This window comes from Lithobates pipiens, unplaced genomic scaffold (assembly GCF_037356315.1).
Source record: "Lithobates pipiens isolate NorthernLeopardFrog02 unplaced genomic scaffold, aLitPip1_a1.2 Scaffold_27, whole genome shotgun sequence".
In the NCBI taxonomy this organism is placed as follows: Eukaryota; Metazoa; Chordata; class Amphibia; order Anura; family Ranidae; genus Lithobates; species Lithobates pipiens.
Genome location: NW_027507788.1, coordinates 16,329,141 through 16,341,688, shown reverse-complemented (window position 1 = coordinate 16,341,688; position 12,548 = coordinate 16,329,141). Strand labels below are relative to the sequence as shown.

Genomic DNA, 12,548 nt, shown 5'->3' with positions numbered 1-12,548 from the left:
TATATATATATATATATATATATATATATATATATATATATGGTTTTAAATTTGGAAACTTTAGTTGCAATGAGAATTCTTTACACTTTGCTCTTTCCATATACACTTTATTACCTCTTTATCAGATGGTCTGGTCCTGCCTCTGCAACCAGAGTGCTATAAATAAAGGACAGCCTATGTAATATTTGCTTCTGACTTCAACATCCGTGTATTCGCTGAGCCTGTCGAGATGAGGCTTTTGGGAATCCTGCTTGTGCTCTCTGCTTTCACTTCAAAAGGTAACTTACTTTTTTTATATTTTTTCAGGAAATACAATTAGGCTTTCACTGACAACAGTAAATAAAAAATAAAAAAAATAATAGCCATAAACTAAAGCGCAAGTAGAAAAATATTTTGTAAAGCCCAAATCTTTTTCATCTCTCTGCATATTTATGGAAAGAAATAATTATTTTATGCGGCAATATACACAATTATGCAAACATTGGTGGACAATAAATACAAAAAAAAAACAAAAACAAATACATACAGTTGTAGAGCAAAAAGAATTTCAGCAGTAACAGGACACCATAGGACGAAGACCCCGGCCCATGCAAACATTGTAGATGGATAAGAAGTGGAAACAAGACACAAGGGAATACATTTATTGTGTATGAGATGGCAATGTACAGGGGGAGATTTACTAATCTGGGGCAGCTGTGCATTGTAGCCAATCAGCTTTAAATCCTGGAAGCTGATTGGTTTCTATGAACAGCTGATTTTGCACTCTCCAGTTTTAGTCACCTATGTCCTACCTACAGTATCTCACCAAAGTAAGTACACCCCTCACATTTTTGTATATATTTCCTTTTATATTTTCCTGTGACAACACTGAAGAAATGACACTTGTCTACAATGTAAAGTAGTGAGTGTACAGCTTTTATAACAGTGTCAATTTGCCGTCCCCTCAAAATAACTCAACACACAGCCATTAATGTCTAAACCGCTGGCAGCAAAAGTGAGTACACCCCTAAGTGAAAATGTCCAAATTGGGCCCAAAGTGTCAATATTTTGTGTGGCCACCATTATTTTTCAGCACTGCCTTAACCCTCTTGGGCATGGAGGTCACCAGAGCTTCACAGGTTGCCACTGGAGTCCTCTTCCCCCTCCTCCATGATGACATCACAGAGCTGGTGGATGTTAGAGACCTTGAGCTCCTCTACCTTCTGTTTGAGGATGTCCCACAGATGATCAATAGGGTTTAGGTCTGGAGACATGCTTGGCCAGTCCATCACCGTTACCCTCAGCTTCTTTAACCAGGCAGTGGTCGTCTTGGAGGTGTGTTTGGGGTTGTTATCATGTTGGAATACTACCCTGTGGCCCAGTCTCTGAAGGGAGGGGATCATACTCTGCTTCAGTATGTCACAGTACATGTTGGCATTCATGGTTCCCGCAATGAACTGTAGCCCCCCAGTGCCGGCAGCACTCATGGAGCCCCAGACCATGACACTCCCACCACCATGCTTGACTGTAGACAAGACACACTTGTCTTTGTACTTCTCACCTGGTTGCCCCCACACACGCTTCACACCATCTGACACCAAATATGATTATCTTGGTCTCAACAGACCACAGGACATGGTTCCAGTATTCCATGTCCTCAGTCTGCTTGTCTTCAGCAAACTGTTTGTGGGCTTTCTTGTGCATCATCTTTAGAAGAGTCTTCCTTCTGGAACAACAGCTATGCAGACCAATTTGATGCAGTGTGCGGCGTATGGTCTGAGCACTGACAGGCTGACCCCCCACCCCTACAACCTCTGCAGCATTGCTGGCAGCACTCATACGTCTATTTATCAAAAACAACCTCTGGATATGACGCTGAGCACGTGACCTCAACTTCTTTGGTCGACCATGGCGAGGCCTGTTCTGAGTGGAACCGTCCTCTTAAATCGCTGTATGGTCTTGGCTACCATTCTGCAGCTCAGTTTCAGGATCTTGGCAATCTTCTTATAACCTAGGCCAGTGATGGCGAACCTTGGCACCCCAGATGTTTTGGAACTACATTTCCCATGATGCTCATGCACTCTGCAGTGTAGATGAGCATCATGGGAAATGTAGTTCCAAAACATCTGGGGTGCCAAGGTTCGCCATCACTGGCCTAGGCCATCTTTATGTAGAGCAACAATTCTTTTTTTTTTCAGATCCTCAGAGAGTTCTTTGCCATGAGGTGCCATATTGAACTTTTGATGACCAGTATGAGATAGTGAGAGCGATAACACCAAATCTAACACTAATGAGTCACGTGACACCGGGGAGGGAAAATGGCTAATTGGGCCCAATTTGGACATTTTCACTTAGGGGGTGTACTCACTTTTGTTCCCAGTGATTTAGACATTAATGGCTGTGTGTTGAGTTATTTTGAGGGGACAGCAAATTGACACTGTTATACAAGCTGTACACTCACTACTTTACATTGTAGACAAGTGTAATTTCTTCAGTGTTGTCACATGAAAAGAGAGAAGAAAATATTTACAAAAATGTGAGGGGTGTACTCACTTTTGTGAGATGCTGTATGTCTTGATATCATCTGCTTTTAATACCGAGGGGAGAGGGGAGAAAAGATAACCTCATCAGTTAGCTGTTGCTTCCTTGTCCAGTCACTGGTTGGGGGCTGGGACACTACCAAACTTAATTACTTAAAGCGGAGTTCCACCCAAAAGTGGAACTTCCGCTTTAAAGATGCCTGTCCTGACCCCCTGACAAGCCACGTTTGGCATGTAATTTTTTTTTGGGGGGGGAGCGGGTACCTAGTTTTGAGAGGTAACCCAGCTCCCACTTCCGCTCATGGCGCCATGGTACAGAGCGGACATTCTCCTTTGCCCCCTCCCTCCCTGCAATCTTCTGGGACAGGTCACAGAAGATTGCCTGGCCATTCAGAACGCGCAGCGTGCACCTAGCTGTGAAGCTGCAAGCTGTCCCAGCCGGGTGCCTACACTTGCAATGCCAGAGACGCGGAGAGTAGAAGGAGACAAGTGAGGCTTTGGGCGCCCCCGCATTAATGGACCATGGGACAGGTGAGTGTCTGTTTATTAAAATTAAGCAGGTACACTTTTTGTAGCTGCTGACTTTTAATAAACACAGAAATGGGTGGAACTCCGCTTTACCTGCAAAGGAAATATGTCCGGCTATGCTATCTGGCAGAGCTGTGTAAATCTCAGTAATGACTGGACAAAATTATGAATCCTTTGACAGGCTAAAAAAAGATCCCCTATATTTATTTCTTCTGAGCATTTATTGGGTAGCCCGGGGATTATCTTTAAAATACTTTGCCTTTTATTTTACAGGTTATTCAATCTCATGCAAAAATTGTTGGCATTTTGCAACAGAACCCTGTAAGGAACCAACTGTGTCATGTCCAAGTGATCAAATTTGTGTTGCCTCCTTAACTGAGGTCAGAGTGGGTAAGTTTGCCACTGACTTATACATGTTTCTTTGCTCTTATTGTCCTCCACATCTTCCCCTATTATGCCCTTACACATGATCGGACATTGATTGCACATTCCGACAACAAAATCCATGGATTTTTTCCAACGGATGTTGGCTCAAACTTGTCTTGCATACACACAGTCACACAAATCCTGTCAAGAACACGGTGACCTACAACACGTACAACGAGCCGAGAAAAACGAAGTTAACCACTTCCCGACCAGCGCACGACGATGTACGTCGACAGAATGGCACGGGCAGGCATATTGGCGTACAGGTACGTCCAATATTCGATGCCGCCCTGCCATCGGGAGCGCGCCGCCGGCGGCGCGCTCCCGCGCTGGTCGGTACCCCCGTGAGTCCGGTCGCGGGACCCGCGGACTCGATCGCCGCGGGCATCCCCGCGATCGTCTCACGGAACTGCCGAATGGAGGAAATGCTGTATAAACAACATTTCTCCATTCTGCCTAGCAACTAGTGACGCTGATCTCTGCTCCATGTGATTGGAGCAGAGATCAGTGTACACTAAATGAAAGCCCAACCCCCCCCACAGTTAGTAACACACCCCTAGGAACACTTAACCCCTACACTGCCACCCACTGGTTAACCCCTTCACTGCCAGTGTCATTTACACAGGAATCACTGCATTTATATAGCAGTGATTATTGTATAAATGACAAGGGTCCCAAAAATGTGTCAAAAATGTCCGATGGGTCCCCCACAATGTCGCAGTCACAATAAAAATCGCAGATCGCCGCCATTACTAGTAAAAAAAAAACTAATAAAAAATTATTAATAAAAATGCTATAAAACTATCCCTATTTTGTAAACGCTATAACTTTTGCGCAAACCAATCAATAATCGCTTATTGTGATTTTTTTTACAAAAATATGTAGAAGAATACGTATCGGCCTAAACTGAGGGAAAAAAATGTTTTTTTATATATTTTTGGGGGATATTTATTATAACAAAAAGTAAAAAATAATGCGTTTTTTTTCAAAATTGTCGCTCTATTTTTGTTTATAGCGCAAAAAATAAAAATCGCAGAGGTGATCAAATACCACCAAAGGAAGCTCTATTTGTGGGAAAAAAAGGACGTAAATTTTGTTTGGGAGCCACGTCGCACGACCGCGCAATTGTCAGTTAAAGCGACGCAGTGCCGAATCGCAAAAAGTGGTCTGGTCTTTGACCAGCAAAATGGTCCGGTCTGCAAGTGGTTAAATAGCACGGCTCATCTGCTTGATTCCAAGCACGTGTGAAACTTTGTGCGTCGGAATTGTGTACACGCGATCGGAATTTACGACAACGGATTTTGTTGTCGGAAAATTTGAGATCCAAATCTCAAATTTTGTGTGACGGAAATTCCAATGGAAAATGTCCAATGGAGCCTACACGCAGTCAGAATTTCCAACAAAAAGCTTCCATTGAACATTTTCCGTCGGAAAATCCGACCGTGTGTACGGGGCATTACTGTATAGGGCTATGGGCGTAGCATCAGGGGTTGCAGAGGTCACTATCTCAACCCTGCCCCCAGCTCCAGGGGGCCCCTGCAGTCTCCCTGTTATATTATCATATCCTCCACAAAGTCCAGCCCTGATCTGCACTAGGGACCCACAGCCACGCTCCAATACTGGGCTTCCACTTTGCCTTCCACAGTCCACACCCCCCTCCCCCCCGTTCTTATTGGCTAGGGAGAAGCTGTGAGCCATTTCATGAATGGAGAGGATGGGAAAGTGTCTGTGCTGTGTGCTGGCAACATGGAATGGTAACCGAGCTCAGCGAATTAAGAGAAGAGTGCCGTCCTGTAGCCATGATGGGACATATGTTACTGGTGAGGTAAGACACCGCTCAGTGTCTCCTAGTCGCCAGCTGGGATTCTCTGTACCCCCCAGCAGGAGATGTCTGCTCACCCCACTTCCCTGACAACTGGGGAAAAGACACACACCTCCGGGAGGGGACCTCCTGCCAACGCTGACAGAGAAACCTTCAGAAACACCTCCTGAAGGGCTGCAGGCTCCAGATTTTGTGTCACATAGCTTTGCCCTCCCGGATCTAAATTACCCCCCCCCCACCCCCTTCACCCTGGATGCTATGACCGGCTGCTGAGCTCCTTTCTCATTATGGCACTCTATACTGATTCTCCAGCGGTGATCCCTGTCCTCTGATTCTCCAGCGGTGATCCCTGTCCTCTGATTCTCCAGCAGTGATCCCTGTCCTCTGATTCTCCAGCGGTGATCCCTGTCCTCTGATTCTCCAGCAGTGATCCCTGTCCTCTGATTCTCCAGCGGTGATCCCTGTCCTCTGATTCTCCAGTGGTGATCCCTGTCCTCTGATTCTCCAGTGGTGATCCCTGTCCTCTGATTCTCCAGCGGTGATCCCTGTCCTCTGATTCTCCAGCAGTGATCCCTGTCCTCTGATTCTCCAGCGGTGATCCCTGTCCTCTGATTCTCCAGTGGTGATCCCTGTCCTCTGATTCTCCAGTGGTGATCCCTGTCCTCTGATTCTCCAGCGGTGATCCCTGTCCTCTGATTCTCCAGCGGTGATCCCTGTCCTCTGATTCTCCAGTGGTGATCCCTGTCCTCTGATTCTCCAGCGGTGATCCCTGTCCTCTGATTCTCCAGCAGTGATCCCTGTCCTCTGATTCTCCAGCGGTGATCCCTGTCCTCTGATTCTCCAGTGGTGATCCCTGTCCTCTGATTCTCCAGTGGTGATCCCTGTCCTCTGATTCTCCAGCGGTGATCCCTGTCCTCTGATTCTGCAGCGGTGATCCCTGTCCTCTGATTCTGCAGCGGCGATCTCTGTCCTCTGATTCTCCAGCGGTGATCCCTGTCTGCTGATGTAAAGAGAAACTCTGGGAACTCAAAACTCTTAAGACACTGCGGTGGGTGTATCTGCATGCACGGTGGAAGTGGTGAGTGGTACTGGGGGGGGGGGGTGCCAACAATGCTTCTGAGCATGCGTCGAATTGTTTCCAAGCATGTGGGAATTTTGTGCATTGGAATTGCTACAGACGATCTGAACTTTTTCCAAGCAAAAATTTGAGAACCCGCTCTCAATCTTTTGCTGGCGGGAATTCGGCCATGGAGCATACACGCGGTCGCATTTTCCAACCAAAAGCTCTCATTTATCTTTTGCTGGCCGAATTTCCGATCGTGTGTACACGGCATTACTCTCCTGGTCTGAGGCCCACCTTCTTACATATTCTCAGCCTGAGGCCTGTTACTCAGAATAAAGAATGTCCACACGTGGGGTACCTTTCGTGATTTGCATAGCATTACATCCAGAACAGCGTCTTTATAGTAAGGTGACCAGATTTTTTTAATGAAATCCGGGGACATATTTTTGTTTAACTAGTAATGGCGGCAATTAGCGACTCTCTGCCCATCGCCTCACAGCCTATCAAGTCTTACTCTCCAGGCCCCGGCTACTACTGTGTGGGGAGCGGAAGAAGATCACTCCGCCAGGGAAGGCAAGGAGATGGGCAGGTGGCTGGCCGGGACTTGAGCCAAGGCAGAAGAACATGCGAGCAGGAGCGGAACGGGCATGCACCTGAAACTGAAGAAATATTCTCTCCGCTCTGACCAGCACATGATCATCAGAAAGGGGCACAGATAATGAAAAAAATACACCCCCACCCCCTAAGCTAGTAGGAGCGGCAGAGCAGGAGGGGGGAGTAATTCAGATTTATTTTTTTTATTCTGCACTGACTGTCTTTGAAATTGCAACAGCCCCTGTTCAAATCCAATCCGGGGACAAAACCGGGGACAGAATTGGTCTGGGGACAGTGTCCTCAATCCGGGAACTGTCCCCGGAAACTGGGGATGTCTGGTCACCCTACTTTATAGTGTAGTGTATAATTTCTTCATAACACAACTCCTTGAACAGTTGTAACCACATGACTGCTGCTAACACAAACTAAAAGCTAAAACCATCTTGCGCTGCTAGTTTCTCAGTGATAACCATCAAAATTTGGAAATCAAACATTCTACATTATGTCAATCTGCTCTACGATACAATGATCTTTATTTTCATGTGGCTGATATCTACCAAAATGTAACACTGCGACTTATATAACATGTAGGAACTACAATTACGCCGCAATATTCCTTATCATGTGGAACATGGAGTGCGTGTAACGTCACTGGAAGCCTGAACTTCATCTATGGCAAGATCTTGACAGGAACTTCATGCTGTTCCACTGATAACTGCGATCCACCTACACCGCAACGTAAGTACATAATGAGCCCTTTTCTAGATCGGTAAAGACTTGACAACACCCAAATTCCAAAAAGTCTATTGCTCTCTTTCTGACCTTCTCTCTGTCTCTTTCATGATTGAGTTCTTCAAGGGATAACTAAGAAGTAAAATGGTCTTGTCGGCCAACAGGCATGTAAGTGTAATGCCATCCCTGTAGGAGCTGCTAGTATCCTCTCTTGTTCAGCTCTTCAACCAGTAAGCTTATTTTAAAATAGCTCTTTAGGGCTAGTTTACATTTGCTTCAAAACATGGCTTCAGACAGGCTTTGTTTAAGCTCTCTGAACGCCAGTGAAAGCCCCTGTCATTAAATAAAGAGGTTAGCTTCCATGTGGCTTCTGTGTGGCTTTGGTGGGGCTTAAGTGGGCTTAAATGAGGCTTCGTGAGGCTTGATGGGGCTTCAGTGAGGCTACGGTGGGGCTTCAGTGGGGCTTCAAGTGAGCTTTGCCATAGACTTCAATGGAGGCTTTAAGGACACTTTGAAGCACCACTGAAGCTACATGGGGTATAATTTTTGAAGCGAAGCTGAAGCAAAGCAAAGCAAAAGCAGGTGTAAACAGGATTTTAAGCTAATCATTTAGGAGCTTTGACTACCATTTAGAGAGCTTTAACAGACCCTGTCCAAAGCCTTGCTGAAGCAAGTGTAAATGAGCCCGAAGTGGGACTTTATGTACAAAAGAAAAATGGCAGAATTATGAATGCAGAAACTACGTGCTTTGTCTATAGGATAGCATTGATATTGTTGACTAGGTTTTCATATACAATATTGTTCAAGTGCTTATCAACATTTGCTTTACTTTAGTACCAGTGGAGAGCTCAACAAAGAACGGGCTGACATGTCGGACCTGTTATTCGGACACAGCTGACTACTGTTATACCGGGGATAAAATAGAATGCACCGGGGATCTGACTAAATGTGGACGTATGGCTAGAACACTAAGTGGTATGTTGCATGAGGGTGAACCTGGACTATTTCCTAGAGTTTACTGTATTTCTTCTCTTGCTTGTATCTGTAACATCTTACTACTCTAGTACAATGCTTTGTAATCAACACACAGTATGACATTTACAGACATAAATTAATGCTTAGAAGAAGGTACCAACTCGTACCTAAATATATTCCAAATGCATACCGTTTATGTTTTAGAGCAGTGATTCTCAGTGATGTGATGTCACAGTACATGTTGGCATTCATCCCATCCAAAGATCCCTTTCAATGGTCACCAAGACCAATAGTCAGGGTAGACCTCCTCCCCCACCCAATGGTCACAAGAACAGTTAGGGTAGATCCCCCCAATGGTCACCAAGACAAATAGTCATGGTAGACCCCCCCACTCAATGGTCACAAGAACAGTTAGGGTAGATCCCCCAATGGTCACCAAGACAAATAGTCAGGGTAGACCCTCCACCCAATGGTCACAAGAACAGTTAGGGTAGATCCCCCAATGGTCACCAAGACAAATAGTCAGGGTAGACCCCCCCACACACACACCCAGTAGTCCCAAGAACAGTTAATGTAGATCCCCCAATGGTCACCAAGACAAATAGTCAGGGTAGACCCCCCCACACCCAATGGTCACAAGAACAGTTAGGGTAGATCCCCCCAATGGTCACCAAGACAAATAGTCAGGGTAGACCCCTCCTCCACCCAATGGTCACAAGAACACTTAGAGTAGATCCCCCCAATGATCACCAAGACAAATAGCCAGGGTAGACCCCCCCCCCACACCCAATGGTCACAAGAACAGTTGGGGTAGATCCCCCAATGGTCACCAAGACAAATAGTCAGGGTAGACCCCCCCACACCCAATGGTCACAAGAACAGTTAGGGTAGATCCCCCCCAATGGTCACCAAGACAAATAGTCAGGGTAGACCCTCCACCCAATGGTCACCAGAACAAACAGGGTAGATCCCCCAGTGGTCATGAAGACAAATAGGGTAGAGCCCCCCCATTGGTCACCAGGACAAATAGGATAGACCTCCCAATGTGTGACATAGACCAGTATGAGAGCCTTCCCCACGCTACAAAAAGCTAGATAAACATTCACCTTGACATCCCCTTTAATTAACAGTGTATGAACTGATACAAAGTATCATATCACCTAAATGTGGTGTTTTTATTTCCCTCCACACATTCCTCCAGGAACAATCAATATGAAGGAGGCTATCCGTGGCTGCTCCACTGGAAGCTTCTGTGATATACTGGGTACCCAGAAGGCTTCTATCAGTGGTTTAAACGTTGACGCGGCGATGTACTGCAGTGATGGAGCAGCCGGTCTGTACAACGGACTCATCTACTTTGTAACTGTTGCCTTGTTGACCACACTGCTGCTCTAAATGAGAAAAACAAAAAAAAGTCATAACTGTTAATTATTTTCATAAAGTTTTAAAGCAAATTAAAAGCCAACATTTTTTTTTTTTTTAGTTTTGGATGGGGTCAAGTTTTCATTGCCTTGTGTTCCCAATAAAGACATTTTCTTTCTCTCATTTCGCTCTGAAGACCTGGTCCCCAAAAAATCCCACATCTTACAACTGCCATTGGAACAAAGATGGAGGAGAACTCATCCAGCAGGGACACTTATGCCAGTTGTAACTGTCCAAGAGGGAACATCCGACAATTTGGAAAGATTTGTCCTTTGACTTCTTTTTCTGCTCAGGGACAAGAAGTAAGGGAATTATTCCCAATGGGGTAGACAAAAATGAAAAGGGCTTTAAGCGTTCTATAGTTTACCAAAATTGAAAAAAAAGTGTTGGCTTTGGATATAATTTGAAGGCTCAGTAATAACTATATACAGTTTTTAATTATTATATAATGTGTTTTAATTTATGATATTCCTCAATGTCAACTAATGACATTAAGCTAATAGAACTTCAAAGACAATCGGGGAGAGTAAAAGGACTTTTCTTAACTGATCCTCACTTCCCTGGGCAACAACGCTCTGGTGGTGAACTATCCCTTGGTTGGCTGCCTCGTGTCCATTGTGGAGCTATGCTATTGGCTGTGTTGATCTTGATGACTTTAAGACCTTAGACCGGTGGAGCATGGGAGAGAGGATGCTGAGGGGACCGGTCTAGCAGGGGAGAGGATTGGAATAGTAAATCTAGTTTTCTATCGTCCCTAGACCTAAACAATTTACCCAGAGGAGTAAGGGCACAGTCCTACTGCAAGAAAGAATCATTTTCAAGTTTCTTGGAGTTGGGCTTTAAAGTGGTTGTAAACCCTTTACAACCACATTATACTACAGGTAAGCATATAATTAGGCTTACATGTAGCTACACTGGATCTCTCCTAAACCAGCATGGTTTAGGAGATATCCATGTATTTGCATGTGCCAACTTTATCAGCACATGCGCACTTAGCCCTTGTACACACGATCGGAGATTCCGACGGAATGTGTCCGATCGGAGCGTTTTGTCGGATATTCTGACTGTGTGTGGTCTGCATCGGACTGTTTCCGTCGGACCAAATTTTCCAACTTGCCGGAAATATTTTCCGACAAAATGCTCCGATCGAACATACTCCGATCATGTGTAGTGAATTCCGATCGGACAAAGTGCCACGCATGCTCAGATCAAATTCCTACATCAAAGCTATTGGCTACTAGCCTGAACATAGTCCTGTCATAACGAAATAACGTCATCACATTCTGAACGATCAGCTTTTCCGTCAACTTCGTCCGACCGTGTGTATGCAACAGTTTCGGACAAAATCCGTCGGGCAAAATCCGACGGATTTGGTTGTCGGAATCTCCTGACCGAGTGTACAAGGGCTTAAGCAAACTGAAGAAACGGCAAGTACATGCCGTTGCTTCAGTTGTACTGCGCCATTACCGGCGGCTTCCACGCAGGCGCCGCGATACCCAGGAGGAAACCCCAGGGAGAGATGTCGGGCGCTGGAGCAGTGAATGAGGACCATTGCGGGGGCTTCGATCTCAGGTAAGTAATTCATAATGAGCTTGTTTGCCATGCATACTAGCTCATTATGCCTTTGTCATGCAGGTTATTTATTTATTTTTTTATATAATTTTGTTTTTCTTTTTTCTTTTTCAAAAGTAAGGCCAAATCCCATCTGAGACAGTTCAGATGCCCCCATTATAAGTTTAGAAAATAAAAATTATATTGACACACACTTTAGGAACAATCGCATTTTAATTGAATAAAACAAATAAAAAATCTATACTTGAAATGCAACAAAATGTATTGGATGTTCTATGTTGTCTTTTTGTTAATCAGTATCAATATTAAATGTTTTTGGGCTCTCGGACCTCTTGTTTGGCACTCTCATTGGACTTATACAACTGAGCCTCCAAATCTGACCAATCCGCCCCAAACCCCCCCCCCCCTGTTTTTTACAGACCCCCTTTTTTGGTTGAGAGCAGCATCACCAGCACCACTGTGCCTCATCAGAATCTGATTGATCTATTGATCATCCAAATCCAATTGATCAGCCACAGTTGAAATACAGGAGGCCACTGATCCTGTTGAAATATCTGCACGGGTGTATAAGTCTTAGGACTAAAATAAAATATTATCAAAGAGCATGCCAATGAGGCACATGCCCACAGAAGGGTTTACCATAATATAAAAAAGGCAGAAAATTAATAAAGCCAGATAACCCTTACTGTGATTCATGAAGAGCTGCTAATGTGCACATTGTCAGTTCTCCCAGAGCCAGGCAACCAACAACTATGGGCATACGGGTATATGTAGATCAGTAAATACAATTTTCTCTGCAGTTAGGCCTCGTTCACACCTAGGGTTGCCACCTCATTCCTTTAAACCCTGAACATCAGTGGCCGCTGGTGCTGAATTTTTTTTTTAGGGGGGGGGG

At 45.0% G+C, this 12,548-nt stretch overlaps 1 protein-coding gene across 1 annotated transcript; it reads left to right on the top strand.

Annotated features, from left to right (window-relative positions):
• Positions 1 to 180: 180 nt before the first annotated feature.
• On the top strand, positions 181 to 11,981 carry LOC143933579 (uncharacterized). The gene is made up of 5 exons (XM_077456526.1): positions 181 to 278; positions 3,321 to 3,437; positions 7,544 to 7,690; positions 8,519 to 8,659; positions 9,861 to 11,981. Exons 1-5 carry the CDS (start codon positions 230 to 232, stop codon positions 10,052 to 10,054), a joined length of 648 nt encoding a protein of 215 aa, XP_077312652.1. The 5' UTR covers positions 181 to 229; the 3' UTR covers positions 10,055 to 11,981.
• Positions 11,982 to 12,548: the final 567 nt, after the last annotated feature.